Below are 19,667 nucleotides of genomic sequence, written 5' to 3' on the forward strand. Positions count from 1 at the left end.
GGGGTTTCACCATATTAGCCAGGATGGTCTCGATCTCCTGACCTCGTGATCCGCCCGTCTCGGCCTCCCAAAGTGCTGGGATTACAGGCTTGATCCGCCCGTCTCAGCCTCCCAAAGTGCTGGGATTACAGGCTTGAGCCACCGCGCCCGGCCTTAGTAGAATTTTTAAGAGAAATCATAGCTGAAGCTGAGGTTATATTTTGGAGTCATCACAGAGAAAGAAATAAAGTATATGTAATTTGATATTTCAGAGCATTTTTCCCTTTGTCCAAGACATTTTAAATTTGAAATATGGTTTTGGCAGTTTTGTAAGAGATATTATGTAAATTGAGAGGAGAAGATGAGTTTTGGGGTCAATCTTAAAAATGCATTTTGGAGAAGCACAGCATTTGCACAGCATCCCTCTGATTTCATGCTATTTATATAAAAGAGCTGTGCTTTCCCAGGAGTGGAAACTACATTATTGGAAAACTATAGGCTCTTTAGGGTAAATGACAGCACAAAGATAGCAAATGTCTTTTCATTTGAAATAACCTTTGTGGAAATGCTATTATTCTCAATATATTGTAAAAGAGATGAATCAGAACAGTGTTAGAAACTATTTAATGGATCATCTATCTGTGACACATTATAAAGCTAAATGTTGAATTAGCACTTGGCTAAAGGAGGCTTCATGGCCAGAAAGGGTTCAACCTTGGAATCCACAAACCTGGTTTTGAATCTTGGTTTACTTTTCTTTGCCAAGAGATCTTGAAGTTTTGTTATGAGGATGAGAGCACAATTCCTGGTATCTGCTGCCTGGCTGACACTCAGAAACTGAGACTTGTCTTTAAGATTGTGATGGTGAGATGATGATGAGAAACTGTTTGACTCTCTCAGGAATAGTAGAAATTATTAAAATATTGAATTATACCCACAAGACTATGTGACCAGGCAAGAAGAATGAGATAGGCCCTTCCTTCAAAGTATACGATTTTTTTATTATTGAAGAAATTATTCATAAACACTTGAAAACAAAGCATATTCAAAGTTTTAAACTGTACCTAAAAGATGGTGCCATAGGAGTTGTGAGATTTTGCTAAAAACTTTGACCTTAAAATGGGCAACTCATGAAATACGAATTATTTTAAGGGTCTAATTTATTGCATTTTTTGATTCATATGAATTTCCCTTGACAATGTTAATTCAGTTATCAGGGCAAATGAAAAAATAAGCTTTGTAAATTAAAATACAGAAATATTTACATATTGTGGCTTGTCTCGGGAACTTTTATAATGGGATATTATATTTTAACAATGTTGACATAAAATGTTATAATCAAGATATCAGCAATATAGTTACAAGTTGTTCTTTCAAAACACAGGGTCATAACTCACAGGTACCTAATTTCAAAATACTTGGCATAATTTATAATTTATAAATCTATAACCTCTTTAAGGCTAATTGTTCTAATACGTAATTAATGCACTAGTGCCATGACTGACTTTTAAGAGTGCTGCATTTTCCACACCAGTTTTTTGATAACCTAAAATATTGCAGTCATTCTTTTAAAAAGTTGTTAAAGATGTCTCTGTCAAATATAATGGCAAATGCTGGCTGTTTTATGAGTGGGAATTACATAGTAAATAGTAAAACTGAAAATATTTTCCAAGAATAAATGTGCTTCATACGGGTTTGATCAGCACATCTGGTTGAAGATTTGAGGTGAGATACATTGTCCCCATTGAGTTTAAGGGTTTCAGTGGAAAATTAGCTAATCTACTCTTTGAAATGCAGAGCATTTGTGAAAATGCCAAGTGCATCTCTGTTAGAATCTCATCCATGAGCAAATGAGTAAGTCAGATACAATGGTTAATTCTGTGGTTTGCCAAATCTGTATACTTTCTTATTACTCTGTAGATTGTAAAATAATGATGCAGGGTTCACTTGTAATGATCAATTGTTTTCCTTACTAAAATGTAAGCATTTAAAAGATCTGCCTAATCTTTTCTACATATATGTTAGGCAGATCTATACTTCCAACTCTTAAAGCATTCTTCTAAAGCAGTTTATTAGAGCACATACTAATGGCTTATCGATTAAGCAAACACGATTAGTATTGAACACTTGCTCTGCTCCAGGGTGCCAGTGCTAGGTTCACGTGCATCAGAGAGACAGAGTCATTGTCCTCATGAAGCTTACAGGAGGGCAGTTTGATTGAGCTGACACCTCTGATTCCCTTTTAAGTCTGTAACGGAGCAGCTGCTCTGTAAAGCAGGTGTTTCAAACACAACCACCTTCGGAGACGAGGTGATTCTGCTGAGTGGGTGAGGCAGGCCAGGCATGAGGCAGCAAGCAGTGGTTTAGACTGGTTCATTGGGGGAATCCCTGCCTTATTAAAAGGATTTACTTCCAAAAATGTGAAAGGAAGACATGTCCTTTCCCCCAAATCATTTAGAAAGCTTGCTTTGTCACCTCTGCTTCTAAGGAGTCCTGGTTGGTCTCCAAAAGGAAGCTTTCCCTAAAGAACAGTGCAGTACAAAGTAAGATGGGACAAGACTCAGGGTGCCCACTCCTGAGCTGCTCAGCCACTTGCCCACCTCAGGTAAACACTGAGCCAGGTGGTCTTTCAGTCATTCCAGGTCTGATGTTCTACAGTTTTGTCAGGTTATCTGGGAGAAATGCTGATGCTGAAGAGTCCCAGAAGTAGGAGACACATTTCAAACTGAGGCCTAAGATGTTTTCAAGTTGCAGCAGAGTTGCCTTGAAGAAGGTAACTCGGGCTTTGCCCTTTGCCCTCACCTGCAGCCAGCACATCCATACCTCGCCTCCAATACAGCACCCCCTGTTTGACATGTTGTATATATTAAGATGTTACTCAAGATGTCATTTAATGAAAAGGATTTTGCTGCTTAAAAAGCAGCGGAGAATAATAGCTAGCCTCTTGAATACACAGTCCTGTAAGATTTGAGCACATGATTTTTTAGAAAAAGAATAGAGGGAGAATATTATAACCTTACTTTATCTGTTGGGATATTGGCATCACTGTCAGATTTCACAAAGCCACATGTGCTTCTGGTAAAATCCGAGATCCACCCTTTCTAACTGTATGCTCTTAGGTAGCTAATTAATCTTTCTAGGACTCAGTTTTCCATTCATTAAGTGGGAAACTTACCACATAGGGCTTTTGAGAGGGTTACATGAGTCAATATAAGCAGAAAACTTAGTACTTTACCTGTCATGTAGTAAGCACTCCTTATTATCCTTGGATTTTGTGGTACTTTGGAGGAGAATGGCACTCGGATCTCTGTTGGTATAATTTTTACCAAAGTAAAATTTGGTTGAAATAGCATTCAGATTTAGGCTTAAGGAGAGGATATTTCTTAGAAAGGAAGGCTAAGCTTAATGGGGGAGAACAGTTATCAGTGAGGCCCTGGGGCAGGGGACTGACTCCACTGGGCATTACTTGTGAAAAAGGGATAAAATGTAGAAATAGATTTTTTTCTGGTATATTATTTTATTCCAATGTGTCTAGAGGCACCTATTGTTAAAGTCAGTGTTCTACTTTTATTTTGTAAAATAATATTTCTGAGTCCTGAACAAAAGACTTTCAAGATAGATTTTACTGACAGAGAAATGGAGTGCCATGTTCCATAACTTTGCATATACAGTTTCACATGCAAAACTCTTTGCATCTCAAGGGCTAAGCCAGGCTGACTTAAAGCAAGTAGCTTTCCTATAAACTGTAAAGTAGAAGAGACAGGAGACAGCTATGAAGGTGAGAAAAATGCCTCCTGCAGAAGAAGAGCAGACGTAGGGGAGCATAAATAGTATACCCTGCCTGGACCCTGAGGAGGACCCAGACCCTCATGCTGCATACTGAGAGGGACACGGCTGTGGATGCTCATTGCTTGGGATTCTCAGTGATGCCTTAATCTACAATTTCCTAAAAAAAAAAAAAAAAAAAAAACAGTCTTTAAAATATGTGCATCTAGGAATCAAAGTGTCATTCAATGACTTATGGGTCCTCAAATGACAGCTTGGGGTTATACCTTAATTTCTATATCACAGAGTAACTCCTACATTGTATTTTTTCCAGGAGAATTAACTATGTCAATTCTTATGTTCATCTCTTCCTTAGCTGATTATTCGTTAGGGAAAAATCTTTTGCTTGTTTATTAACTTGTCGCCTCCCTACTCTTCTGATTATTATTTTGTAATCAAAACATGATTTTACAGTTCATAGACACTAAAATATTCTAGACTTTTAGCACTGGTTTCTAATATTTTGGGAGGAGAAGCTTTATTTTTTCTTAAAAATGAAGGTATAAAGATACTAAATTCCTTGAGTGGAACGTCTGGGCTTCATAGAAACTTTGGAGTTATACGATACTTAGAGAGAATGTAGACAGGGTTCCTCACTGTATAGATAATGAAACTGAGGCCCAGAGAAGCTGAGTGACTTGTAGAAGGTCCACTAGTGAGTAGCAGATCTGGATGCATGCAGCATTGCTAACTCTGAGAGCTAAGTCCTCGTCATACCCCACCTTCACTACACCACACAATTCAGGGGAAGGGGCACATCTCTAGAATACAGCTGGAAAATACACTAGGGAAAACTTTAGATCCACTAGCAGAGTCCAGTGCTCCACTTGGAGAAAGTGACCAGAAAGAATAAAGCACAATCAGTTGTTGAAGAAAAGCTGATTTCTCAGCCAGATTATATACATTAACATCCATGTTAGTTACCTTTGCTGAAAAATTCTCTCCTCAACTCAGCTCTCTGAAGAAACCTCCAGGAATTAGCAGGGGTTTGAGTAGAGATGGCATATGTTTGGGCCCTCATGAAAATGATAGAATTGTGGCCTGGTTACAGCTTGTGTGCTGCAGGAAGAGCATGATGCAGTTCATTGGTATGAAAAATGAATGCAACTAAAACCTAAACATTAAGACTTGGCCTTTATTACCAAAGTGAAAGTGCTTCCAATTGAGACTCCCTGGGTTTTAATTGTTCTTCAGGAAAATTAGATGTTGTCAAAGTAGAAGGTTAATGTCTGTTCACAGTCTGGAGTTTTTGGAATAACTTCCTTCACAGCATGTGTGTTTTAAACATAAAAAGGGCTTTTTGGTTTGTATATAGTTAGTGGGATTACAACTGCCTCACTAGATGCTTCCAACAAATATTTAAGAAATCCATAAGGTCTACTATTTATAACAGAATAAACATTTGAATTTAAGATATTTTGATCATTTTGGTAAAGCATTTAAAAATAAACTCTCATGAACTGACAAAACCAACATCATTTGAAAAAATTCAACGTGGCTAAAACTTTATGAGACTTATACCGTAGACCAAATTTGTAACTTCAGCCTTGATACTTTACTGCCTGTAAATAAAAATGTTCTTGCTACAAAGTGATGTGCTCAGATACACCCAAAACTTATTAAAGGCCTGTCAACAACCAAATTCTGTGGTAGAAAGTTTTTCATACATTATTTTACATAACCTTTGAGGAATTCCCATTTTATATTCTCATTTTCTGAATACTTGGTTAGTTACTGAATTCAACAAATGAGTGTGAGCAGGGGTCTGGAGTTAATAAACAAAATGCCTTTAAATCAGAAACACAAAATTGCTAGTAATTTCAGTTAATTGCACTTTACTCCATGTAGCCACAATTGTAGATATCTAGAAAAAATATCTATGCTAAAAGCCTGCCATCTGGAAAAGTCAAAAGAATGATGAGCTGGTATTAAATCACAGTACCCCTGGCATATGGAGTATCTCTCCCATGTTAAGAGCAGACCTTAGTATGAGACTGACTCTGGGCTTTACATATGAATTTTGAATTGCCATTATCTCTACTTGAACTATGTGAGACAATAAAAGTGCTCCCTTATACACTTTAGATAATGGGCCCTTTGGGGAATCTGATGTTCATTCTGCCTTTTCCAGAAAATACAACTATAATAAAATGTTGTAATCAGTTTCAGTTTATTTATTGCTGATCTTTTATTTTTGTTTTAATTTAACATGGCAATCCACTTTCTATAGTCAACAGTGCAATTTAAAGAACTCTCTAACAACTCACAATCTAGAAGAATGTCTTTGGAAATTTTAGGATTCAAATCTAAAATAAATCTTGAGATTTTTTTTCCCTAGATTGTACTGATGTTACAAGTGCTTTATGTAATACCCAGTTCTTCCCCATGGAGATTTCTTAGTGAAAGAGCCACATCACATGTTCCCAAGAGCATCAAGAAGAGGGCCAAGTACCTAGGAAGAAAGATTGGCTAGCATTCTCTCTCCCCATAGAATATAAATGAATTTAGCACAGGGATTTGGTTTAATTCACTACTGCCAGCACCTAGAACAATGCTTGACATTTTTAATATGACAATGCACAATTCAAGAGGAAATAATAACATTGTATTAGTCTGTTCTCACACTGCTATAAAGACATGCCTAAGACTTGGTAATATGTGAAGAAAAGAGGGTTAATTGACTCACAGTTCCACAGGCTGTACAGAAAGCATTGCTGGGGAGGCCTCAGGAAACTTGCAATCATGGCAAAAGGCAAAGGGGAAACAGGCACATCTTCACATGACTGGTAGGAAAGAGAGCAGGGAGGTGCTATACCCTTTTACAGCAATCAGGTCTCTTGAGAACTCACTATAAAGAGAATAGCAATAGCAACAGGGAAGTCTGCTCCCATGATTCAATCACTGTGGATCACAATTTGATATGAGACTTGGGTGGAGACACAGAGCCAAACCATATCAAACATTAGTACATGAAAGTAGTTATTATGATAAAACATATTTTAACCAACATACAATTAGTTATATGATTTTTTATAATGTTTTCAGTGTTAAAATTTTTGAAAACACTGCAGAAAAACAAGTGGAAATGAACAAAATTACATTGACAGTAGTAAGTTGTTAATGTGTGATTCTTTGAATGTTTCAGTGGGAGCTAGATATTGGTTTGATATACTTTTTAGTTCAGTCGGAATACTACACTTCTCCACTTTGCCTAATATATGCTGCAGCAATAAATTAATTTTCCTTCTGAGATTTCTAGTAATTTGAGGAGTGTTTATTTGCAAAGAATTGAAAAAAGTGATATAAATTGATGTATCAAGCAAACTATGTGGTTTTGTATTTTCAAGTAATAGCTAAAGAGTACTTACACACAAAAAATATCAGATTCCTCAAAGAAGAGATATTTAAGGCAAGCAAAGAAACGTATAGGTCAGTTTCCTTCAAATAATTTTATTTCTTACTCTTAAAAAACTTTTATTTTAGATCCAGGGGGTACATGTGCAGGTTTGTTACACAGGTGTATAGCATAGTGCTAAGGTCTGAGCTTCTATTGATTTCCTTACCCAATACTAAACAAAGTACCCAACTGGTAGTTTTTAAACCCTGCTGCCTTTTGTCTTGCCCCATTTTTGAAGTCCATGGTGTCTACTGTTCCTATCTTTATTTTCCAGTGTTTAGCTCCCACTTACAAGTGAAAATATGCGTTTTTGTTTTTCTGTTTCTGCCTTAATTTACTTAGGATAGTGGTCTCCAGGTGCATTCATGTTGCTGCAAAGGACATGAAATTTTTTCTTTTTATGGCTGTGCAGTATGCTATGGTGTATTTGTACCACATTTTCCTTATCCAGTCCATTGTTGATGGGCACCTAGGTTGATTCCATGTCTTTGCCATTGTGAATAGTACTTTAATAAACATATAAGTGCAGGTGTCTTTTTGGAAGAAACATTTATTTTTCTTCGGGTAGCTACCTAGTAATGGGATTGCTGGGTCAAATAGTAGTTTTATTTTTAGTTCTCTGAGAAATCATCAAACTGCTTTCCACAGGAGCCGAATTAATTTACATTCTCTCCAACAGTTTATAAGTGTTCCTTTTCTCCACAACCATGCCAACATCTGTTGTTTTTTGACTTTTTAATAATAGCCATTCTGACTGGTGTGAGATATTATTCCATTGCATCTTTTTGATGATTAATGATGTTGAGCATTTTTTTTCATATGCTTCTCGACTGCTTGTATGTCTTCTTTTGAGAAATGTATATTCCTTTTACCCACTTTTTATTGAGGTTATTTGGGTTTTCTGTTTATTTGTTTAAGTTCTTTATAAATTCTGGATATTTGTTTTTTGTTGTGTACATAGTTTATAAATATCAAATACTTTCAATCTGGAAACTTGGATCTTTGATTTTTAGGATGATAAATTGAGACATATTGCAAGAAAAACATTTGAATCAGAATATGTACCAACATTATCATAATAGTGAATTATATTTTTACTTGTCCCTACATTTTGGTAATAACAATCAAATTTTGCTAAATAATAATTAAGTGCTGGTCCAAGATGGTGGACTGATTATTCTTCCAGGGGGGCAGTTTCAATGACAATAAATGAGAAGATGATGTGAGTCAGTAACAATACTAGTTTAAACCAATTTCTATAGTGTACATGTTCTTTGAAGAAGCAAATATCTATCACTGTAAGAATAAGACATTTTGAAAATTTCTTATCTATAGGAGATATGTCATATTTTTGTATCTATATAAACCATAACATTTCTATGGTATATGATGTGAGCTATTTTCAAATATGTGAGTTCCGATTTCCCTCTGTTAAGGAACATTTAACTTTGAGTGATTCATGTGACTTCTGAGACCAACTGTCCCCAGCCTCTGAGATTCAGATAAAAACAAGTATTCTTAGCTCTAGCTTAATCAAATGGCACTGAGCATCTATGGTGATGAAGGATATATTTTTGGTAGTCATTTTACCAAAGATGGTGCTGTGAAAACCATCAAAATATAAATCATGGCCTTAACCATCTAGCTGAGAAGACGAGACTAAAACGCTTGAAACACAAGAAACAAATGCAAGAGAATGTAAATATACTTGTCATTGAATTTTGTAATACAGCCTACAAATGTTATGGAGGTCCATCTACAGGAGGAAGTCAATGATGCATAGTGTAATAAAGACATCCTTCCTAGAATACATTGTGTAGATGAATTTTAATAGGCAGAAAGGATAAAGATGAACATTTAAGACCTGAGCAAATGCCTACACACCTGAAATAATATGGCAAGTCTGTATAGGAAAGAAGGACATATCTGAGGGCTTCAGCTAAAGTGTGACAAGCAGCTCATTTGAATAATCTGGTGGAATCAGATGGGCTATGGAAGCCTGACAGAGTAAAACAAGCAGATAATGAAGATACTTATCAGCTCTAAGAAGGAATAGAAAGAAAATTTAGAATATAAACAACAGAAACAAGGAGATAATTTTTAAATGTATAAATTTTAACCTAAATATAATTCTATAATGTAAACAGAGAAAAATAATGGACTGGAAACTATTTTCATCAAATACAAACATTATAAATTATTATAATGGGTTACTCAATTTACTTTACAGTTTAGACATTTTAAAATGATTCAATTTTAAACTTTGTTTTCAAATTTATATATATGTGAGATAGCAAAAAACCAAACTGTTTTTCTTAGTCTCACACACTCACCACTCAATACATTACTTCACCTCTGGTCACCAAAATATGTATGGATTTTTTCCCGCATACCAAGTAATTATCCAGCAGACACCACCGGGGTGGCCTATTATTGAATTCAATTCTGACACTATCTACATGGATATAGGGTCAGATCCCACCCACAAAGGGCACGGTCTCACACTTCACTTCAGATGCTAGTTACAGGTCCCAGGATGTGACCTGTACTTCTGGCCAACTGGCTATAAATTGGAGGTTCCCACTACCCATTGTTTAGGTTCAATTAATTTGCTAGAATGGCTCATAGAACTCAGAGAAACACATTATTTACATTTACTCATTTATTACAAAGGATATTACTAAGGATACTAATGAACAGTTAGGTGGAGAAGCTGCATAGGGCAAGCTTGTCCAACCTGCCTTATTTTGTTGTTGTTGTTGTTCGTTTTATTTTGCTTTAGACTTTTAGCAACCTGAAGTCATGGTTTTAGTTTCTGTCTATAGTGATAAGCAGAAAAGAGGAATGAGGAAGGGGCTTTACTGGCTCAACAAGGAGCAGAAACTAAGAACCCATGACTGTATTCCCTCCCTTGGACATCACTGAAGGCATGAGGGAAGGGGTAAGGAGCTTCCCTGCCCTCTCTGGTGTGCCACTCTCAGGTACCTCCATGTGTTCAGCAATTCAGAAGCTCTCCAAACTCATTTTGGGGTTTTATGAAGGCTTCACTATGTAGAAATGATTGATTACAGCATTGGTCACTGGTAAACAACTAAATTTTCAGCCCCTTTCCTCTTCCCGGGGAATAAAGGGTTGGGGCTAAAAGTTCAAACCCTCTAATTACATGGTTGGCTTTCATGGCAATCAGCTCCTATTCTAAGGCTATCCAGGAGCCTACCAAGAGTCACCTAATTAAAGCAAGAGATGCTCCTATAATCCAGGAAATTCCAGGGTTTAGGAGCTCTGTATCAGATACTCCTATCACTCAGGAAATTCAAAAGTTCTTCGGAGCTCTGGGTCAAGAACCAGGGTCAAGTATAAGAACAAAAGATATTCCTAGCATCCCTATCTGCAAGGGATTTAGAAGCTGTGTCTCAGGAATCAGGGATAGAGACCAAATACATAATTTTTTATTATATCACAATATCACATGGCATAATTCACTTCTATATTTTGTATATAGTTCAATAAGTTTTACCAAATGCATAAAGTAATATAGCCACCACTACAATCAGCAATACAGAATAGTCTCATCACCACAAAACAACTCTCCCTGGATGCCCCTTTGTAAGCACTCTTCTCTACCAATATCTAGCCTCTAGAAACCGCTGATCTGTTTTGTGCTCCTATAATCTGGTGTACTTCAGAGTGTCGGAAAAATGTGATAATAGGAAACGAATGATGAAAAAGCTATAAAACCTACATAAAACAAATAACAGAATGCCAATAGTAAGTTCTTCCCTTTAAATGTAAATAGATTAAACTCTGCAACCAAAATACATAGACTGGCAGAATGGATTTTTTAAGAAAACCCACACAGGATCCAACTCTATTCTGTGTATAGTAAACTCACTTTAGCCCTAAGGACATGCACAGGTTGATAGTGGAAATACGGCAAAATATATTCTATGCAAATAGTAATGAAAAGAAAGTAGGGTGCCTATACTGTCAGTCGAAATAGACTTTAAGTGAAAAACTATTATAAGAGACAAGGAAGGGCATTATATAATGATAAAAGAATCAGTTCACCAAGAAGGCGTAACAATTTTAAACATATATGGACCAAACATCAGAGCTTCAAAATATATGAAATATTTTCCTAAATCAAAGTCATGGGTATTTTCTCCTAGATTGTCTTGTAAAGTTTTATAATTTTACATTTGTCTATAATCCATTTTTAGTGAATTTTTTATAAAGTGGGAGTTATAAGTAGAGGTTTATTTTTTACATAAGATGTCAAATTATTTCAGCACCGTTTATTAAAAAGAAAATTTGATATTTTCTTTGATCTTTATCAAAGATCAATTGACCATACATGTGGACATCAATCTATGGATTCTGTATTCTGTTCCACTGACCTGCATGACTATCTTGATTACTGTAACTTAAGTCTTAACATCAGATAGTATGATTCCTCTAACTTTGTTGTTTTCAAAATTATTTTAGAATTTTTGCTCCTTTACCACACCATATACAATTTAAGAATCAGTTTGTGCTTTATCAAGATAAGAAAATTGCCTTTTATTTGTACTTTACTGAGAGTTTTCATAATACGTGGATATTCAATTTTGTCAAATATTTTTATGTATGTAGTTATGTGACTGTTAGATTTTTATCAAAGCAGTGTAAGAAAATTGCTATGAGTAATGCAGAGGATTAGCTCTTCTTCTTCTTCCCAGATCAGCCCTATATTTTGACTGCAATTTTCCATTTTGCTAATATGTGTCTATAGGATTGTATATTCTTCCCTATTTATTTAAGCAAATATTTAAATAAATTTAGCATTAAAAATAATTTAAAACTTTGGGATATAATTTAATACACTACTTTATTTTATTACACAAATTGTTCTAGTTTTGGCCACTGGGAGTTCTTTCAGTTGACTCCTGTATTCCTTTGATATACCCCCATCATTGAGGGTTTTTAAAATGTGGTTTATTATTAATGAAATTAAAATGATCTATTCATAGGACCTGAGATTATTTCAGATATTATATTAGCAAGCATTAAGATAATATTAAGAATTAGACTGGCAAATGAAAATCACAGAATCAGAGTACTTACTCAATGTCAAGTGTTGCTAATAACTGCAATGACATAAGTAATTATATGACACAAGTGAAGCAGAAAGTGTTCTGGGACCCCAGTGTGACTTACTGAGTCCTTTCTTCTTACATGAGATGTGTTCTGGTATAGATCTTGCACAGAAGAAGCCACTTAGGTCATGAATTACTCAGTTACATAGTTTATGTGACATTTTCCTTGGAGCCATCCCCTGTAAACTCAAAGATTCCCGGTCTATCTACCACAGGTGATTCTAGATGGGCAGCTACATTTTACTACATGTATTTCAGAGTTCTCTCCTGCCAGCCAAAACGACATACTTTGTTTGCCAGGAGATCTGCCATTATAATGTTTACAAGGCAATTAGACAAGATAATATGCTTTCTTTCTTCCTTTGATGCATCACCCAAACTCTGCAATGAGAGAGAAAGGCATGCAGGTCTACTTCATAAGTCCTTCTTTCTAGATATTCTGGTACAGTATTTTAATGTATTTTATGATATAGATACTCTACCATTTAATATATGTTAATGTATCATGTTTAATCTAAGCTGGATAAAGAATCATCATTTCAAATACTTTGGATAGTAATTGTACACAGTGCAAATTCATGGAGAAAATAATCAGAACCATTAATGCTGGTAATTTTTGGGCATTTAAACCTTTTTCAGGTCAATGGATTAATAGATTTATTAGCTCTTACAGACTGCAAGCATATTACAGATTTATAGTATAAGTGGTTAAAAGCAGTTTTATTTCACTGAAAATTCACGTAAAGCAAAGCCTTTGCAAAACTATAATCTTTATGCTTTTAATAAAACAGTATTTCTGTTGTACACTGTAATGATTTTGTTCTGGAACACTATGTATAAGCAGGTTTTGAATTGAAGGCAGTGGAGCAAGTTTGTCAAAAATCAATTCAATTGATTTCTATTTATGTAAATGTATTGAATGTTACAGTGGTTGAGCTCTCTTTAAATTGATTGGATTCAGAATGAAGACCAGTGGTCCACATCCATATCCTCACCATTACTCCAAAACTTGGTAAAGAATAATGCTTCAGAAACTTTCCTGAACAAATAATATAAAGATCATGCCAATTATATGTTAACCAACTAGTTATGAAATCTAAAATCATTAGGGTTACATTTCAAAAGTGAAGTTACTAAAAAGGTGAAATTCAAATAATTCTAATAGAAATAGGATAAAATGCAGAACATTTATGAAACATAAAAGAGGGCCTATCTGTGTTAGCTGTAGCATACAAGGGCTGTAGCAATTTCTGATATCAGAGTCCAAATTTGAAGAGATCCAGACACTTAATACGCAGGTTTATTTTGCCCAAATATTTTGTATTATTGAGAATTGTGGTAAAGCCAGAAGACCTGAGTTTCACTCTTATAATGTTTTGAAACATGAGGAAGTCACTGAACGTTGCTGGACCTAACTCACTTGCATGATTTCAACTATCACATATACCTGGATGCTTGAATTACAAACCTATGTACACTAGACTTTCCCGCTAAGCTGAAAAGCTGTATATGAACATATCTTTCATGTTAGCTCCAGTTGACTGTTTCTCAGGTACTTTCAATTTCACACGTCCCACATTTTTCCAGTTTTCCTCTGGCCTCTGAATGCCCTTTCTCTGTAAGCAGCACCATCACACACCTTGTCACCCAATCTCAAAAATGGAAAGACACATTCCAAATAGCCTCTTCTCACCACCCTTATCCTATTCCACACCCTGTTTCAAACACTGTGAAGGTTTTTGGGGTAGCCATTCAAAGGATCTACCACAATTAGTGTCTGAAAAGAACAAAAAAATTACTAGCTCCAGCTGGTTGACCATCCCAGTTGGGATCATGCTTTATTCTGCCTCTGATGTAAGATTTTCGTTGTTCAAGGCAGTCAATGCATTTTGATTCTTAAAGACACGCTCTGATAATTTTCTGTGAAGTAGGAAACTCATTCAAGAAGACCACCCTTTCAGTGGTATCACAGTCTAGACTTTAAATTTATAAGGTGGAAATGGGCTACAGTTGAAATAGATTTTTAGTTCCATGGATTCTATTTCTATCACAGCTGTCATATCCACCTCCCTCTCCATTGCCCATGAAACAGCCTAAATCCAGGCCTTTAACACTTTTTATTTGAATTATCATGGAAACAGTTAACTGTCTTTCCTGCCTCCAGACATGCTTCCCTCTAACTTCCTCCTTCATATTGCTGTGCAATGATCTAAACTCCAAATCTGATCCAAATCTGCTGAAAATCCTTTAATAAATGACTTCCTAAATCTTTCAGGAAAAAGTTCAAGTTTTGTGGATCATCACACACCACATTGTTTGAATGAATACAGAGTAAAATAAAAAGTAGTTGAATGAATATAGAGTAAACAAAAATGGGTGGGCCTCATGCTTCTATAAAACACAAGGTTTTATTAGGTAAATTAAAAGTTTCTTAAGCTTCCAAAATTTTCTTATTCCACAGGAAGCTGTAAAATTTTATGTCACTGGATCAACACTTTGTCTTCACATTCTCCTCTCAGCACACCACTTCCCAATATTTGGTAACCCACAGACTAACATAGAAAATAAACAAGTCAGGGTGGCTGGCAAGGTGGCCAAATAGGAACAGCTCTGGTCTGCAGCTCCCAGTGAGATCAACGCAGAAGGCAGAAGGCGGGTGATTTCTGCATTTCCAACTGAAGTACCCGGCTCATCTCATTGGGACTGGTTAGACAGTGGGTGCAGCCCAAGGAAGGTGAGCTGAAGCAGGGTGGGGCATCACCTCACCCAGGAAGTGCAAGGGGTTGGGGAACTTGCTCCCCTAGCCGAGGGAAGCTGTGAGGGACTGTGCCATGAGGAATGGTGCATTCCAGCCCACATACTATACTTCTCCAACGGTCTTCACAACCTGCAGAACAGGAGATTCTCTCCGGTGCCTATACCACCAGGGCCCTAGGTTTCAAGCACAAAACTGGGTGGCCATTTGGGCAGACACCAAGCTAGCTGCAGGAGTTCATTTTCATACCCCAGGAGTGCTTGGGAATTCCAGCAAGACAGAACCATTCACTCCCCTGGAAAGGGGGCTGAAACCAGGGAGCCAAGTATTCTAGCTCAGGGTATCCCACTCCCTCGGAGCCCAGCAAGCTAAAATCCACTGGCTTGAAATTCTCACTGCCAGCACAGCAGTCTGAAGTTGACCTGGGATGCTCGAGTTTGGTGGGGGGAGGGCTACTCAAGCCATCACTGAGGCGATTTTTCCCCTCACAGTGTAAACAATGTTGCCAGGAAGTTTGAACTGGGCAGAGCACACTGCAGCTCAGCAAAGCGGCTATAGCCAGACTGCCTGTCTAGATTCCTCCTCTCTGGTCAGGGCACCTCTGAAAGAAAGGCAGCAGCCCCAGTCAGGGGCTTATAGATAAAACTCCCATCTTCCTGGGACAGAGCACCTGCGGGGAAGGGGTGGCTGCGGGCACAGCTTCAACAGACTTAAACATTCCTATCTACTGGCTTTGAAGACAGCAGCAGATCTCCCAGCACAGCGCTCAAGCTCTGCTAAGGGACACATTGCCTCCTCAAGTGAGTCCCTGACCCCTGCACCTCCTGACTGGGAAACATCTTCTAGCAGGGGTCGACAGACACCTCACACAGGAGAGCTCTGGCTGGCATCTGGTGGGTGCCCCTCTGGGACAAAGCTTACAGAGGAAGGAACAGGCAGCAATCTTTGCAGTTCTGCACCCTCCACTGTGATACCTGGGCACACAGGGTCTGGAGCGGACTTCCAGCAAATTCCAGCAGACCTGCAGCAGAGGGGCCTGTTAGAAGGAAAACAAACAAACAGAAAGGAACAGCATCAACATCAACAAAAAGGATGTCCACATGAAAACCCCATCCGAAGGACACCAACATTAAAGACCAAACGTAGATAAATCCACAAAGATGAGGAAAAACCAGCGCAAAAAGCAGAAAATTCCAAAACCAGAATGCCCCTTCTCCTCCAAAGGATCACAGCTCCTTGCCAGCAAGGGAACAAAACTAGATGGAGAATGAGTTTGATGAATTGACAGAAGTAGGCTTCAGAAGGTGGGTAATAAAAACTCCGAGCTAAAGGAGCATATTCTAACCCAATGCAAGGAAATTAAGAGCCTTGAAAAAAGGTTAGAGGAATTGTTAACTAGAATAACCAGTTTAGAGAAGAACATAAATGACTGGATGGAGCTGAAAAACACAACACAAGAACTTCATGATGCATACACAAGTATCAATAGCCAAATTGATCAAACAGAAGAAAGAATATCAGAGATTGAAGAACAGCTAATGTAATAAAGTGAGAAGACAAGATTAGAGAAAAAAGAATGAAAAGAAATGAACAAAACCTCTAAGAAATATGGGACTACGTGAAAAGACCAAGCCTATGTTTGATTGGTGTACCTGAAAGTGATGGGGAGAATGGAACCAATTTGGAAAACACTCTTCAGGATATTATCCAGGATAACTTCCCCAACCTAGCAAGACAGGTCAACATTCGAATTCAGGAAATAGAGAGAACACCACAAAGATATTCCTTGAGAAGAGCAACCCCAAGATACACAATAGGCAGATTTGCAAAAGTTGAAATGAAGGAAAAAATGTTAAGGGTAGCCAGAGAGAAAGGTCGGGTTACCCACAAAGGGAATCTCATTAGACTAACAGTATATCTCTCTGCAAAAACCCTACAAGCCAGAAGAGAGTGGGGACCAATATTCAACATTCTTAAAGAAAAGAATTTTCAACCCAGAATTTTATATCCAGCCAAACTATGCTTCACAAGCGAAGGAGAAATAAAATCCTTTACAGACAAGCAAATGCTGAGAGATTTTTGTCACCACCAGGCTTGCCTTACAAGAACTCCTAAAGGAAGCACTAAATATGGAAAGGAAAAACTGGTACCAGCCACTGTAAAACATACCAAATTGTGAAGACGATCAACACTACAAAGAAACCGTATCAACTAACGGGCAAAATAACCAGCTAGCATCATAATGACAGGATCAAATTCACACATAACGATATTAACCTTACATATAAATGGGCTAACTGCCCCAGTTAAGACACAGACTGGCAAATTGGATAAAGAGTCAAGACCCACTGGTGTGCTGTATTCAGGAGACCCATCTCATGTACAAAGAAACACATATGCTCGAAATAAAGGAATGGAGGAATATTTACCAAGCAAATGGAAAGAAAAAAAGAAAAGCAGGAGTTGCAATCCTAGTCTCTGATAAAACAGACTTTAAACCAAAAAAAGATCAAAACAAACAAAGTAGGGCACTACATAATGGTAAAGGGATCAATGCAACAAGAAGAGCTAACTATCCTAAAACATATATGCACCTAAATATATGCACCTAAATATATATGCACCCAATACAGGAGCACCCAGCTTGATAAAGCAAGTTCTCAGAGACCTACAAAGAGGCTTAGACTCCCACACAATAATAGTGGGAGACTTTAACACCCCACTGTCAATATTAGACAGATCAATGAGACAGAAAATTAACAAGAATATTCAGGACTTGAACTCAGCTCTGGACCAAGCAGACTTAATAGACATCTACAGAACTCTCCATCCCAAATCAACACACTATACATTCTTTTCAGCACCACATCACACTTACTCTAAAATTGATCACATAATCGGAAGTAAAACACTCCTCAGCAAATGCAAAAAACTGAAAACATAACAGTCTCTCAGACCACAGTGCAATCAAATTAGAATTCAGGATTAAGAAAATCACTCAATACTGAGGGAGGTTCCAAGACAGCCAAATAGAAACAGCTCTGGTCTACAGCTCCCAGCGTGAGCCACACAGAAGACGGGTGATTTCTGCATTTCCAACTGAGCCTCCACTGGTGATACCCAGGTAAACAGGGTCTGGAGTGGACCTCCAGCAAACTCCAACAGACCTGTAACTGAGGGTCCTGACTGTTAGAAGGAAAACTAACAAACAGAAAGGACATCCACAGCAAAACCCCATCTGTATGTCACCATCACCAAAGACCAAAGGTAGATAAAACCACAAAGATGGGGAGAAACCAAAGCAGAAAAGCTGAAAATTCTAAAAATCAGAGCACCTCTTCTCCTCCAAAGGAAGGCAATTCCTTGCCAGCAACGGAACAAAGCTGGACAGAGAAGGACTTTGATGAGTTGACAGAAGAAGGCTTCAGACAATCAGTAACAACAAACTTCTCTGAGCTAAAGGAGAATATTCGAACCCATCGCAAAGAAGCTAAAAGCCTTGAAAAAAGATAAGATGAATGGTGAACTAGAATAAACAGCGTAGAGAAGACCTTAAATGACCTGATGGAGCTGAAAACCATGGCATGAGAACTGCATGACACATGCACAAGCTTCAGTAGCTGATTCAATCAAGTGGAAGAAAGGATATCAGTGACTGAAGATCAAATGAATGAAATGAAGTGAGAAGAGAAGTTTAGAGAAAAAAGAGTAAAAAGAAACAAACAAAGTCTCCAAGAAATATGGGACTATGGGAAAAGACCAAATCTACGTCTGACTGGTGTACCCGAAAGTGATGGAGAGAATGGAACCAACTTGGAAAACACTCTTCAGGATATTATCCAGGAGAATTTCCCTAACCTAGCAAGGCAGGCCAACTGTCAAATTCAGGAAATACAGATAACTTCACAAAGATACTGCTTGAGAAGAGCAACTCCAAGACACATGATTGTCAGATCCACCAAAGTTGAAATGAAGGAAAAAATATTAAGGGCAGCCAGAGAGAAAGGTCGGGTTACCCACAAAGGGAAGCCCATCAGACTAACAATGGACCTCTCAGCAGAAACTCTACAAGCCAGAAGAGAGTGGGGCCAATATTCAACATTCTTAAAGAAAAGAATTTTCAACCCAGAATTTCATATCCAGCCAAACTAAGCTTCATAAGTGAAGGAGAAATAAAATCCTTTACAGACAAACAAATGCTGAGAGATTTTGTCACCACCAGGCCTGCCTTACAAGAGCTCCTGAAGGAATCACTAAACATGGAAAGGAACAACTGGTACCAGTCACTGCAAAAACATGCCCAATCGTAAAGACCATCAATGCTAGAAAAAACTGCATCAACTAACGAGCAAAATAACCAGCTAACATCATTATGACGGGATCAAATACACATTACAATATTAACCTTAAATGTAAATGGGCTAAATGCTGCAATTTTAAGACACAGACTGACAAATTGGATAAAGAGTCAAGACCCATCAGTGTGCTGTATTCAGGAGATCCATCTCATGTGCAGAGACCCACATAGGCTCAAAATAAAAGGATGGAGGAAGATCTACCAAGCAAATGGAGAACA

At 37.5% G+C, this 19,667-nt stretch overlaps 1 protein-coding gene across 1 annotated transcript in view; it reads left to right on the forward strand.

The window, feature by feature from the left end:
* Window positions 1-19,667, forward strand: part of LOC108513794 (ATP synthase subunit alpha, mitochondrial-like) — a 50,901-nt gene that overhangs the window by 4,171 nt on the left and 27,063 nt on the right. Inside the window, 2 exon segments of the mRNA XM_017849662.1 lie at window positions 746-843; window positions 2,227-2,302. Coding sequence (XP_017705151.1) covers window positions 746-843; window positions 2,227-2,302 — 174 coding nt within the window.

This window comes from Rhinopithecus bieti, unplaced genomic scaffold (assembly GCF_001698545.2).
Source record: "Rhinopithecus bieti isolate Rb0 unplaced genomic scaffold, ASM169854v2 scaffold_33401, whole genome shotgun sequence".
Lineage (NCBI taxonomy): Eukaryota > Metazoa > Chordata > Mammalia > Primates > Cercopithecidae > Rhinopithecus > Rhinopithecus bieti.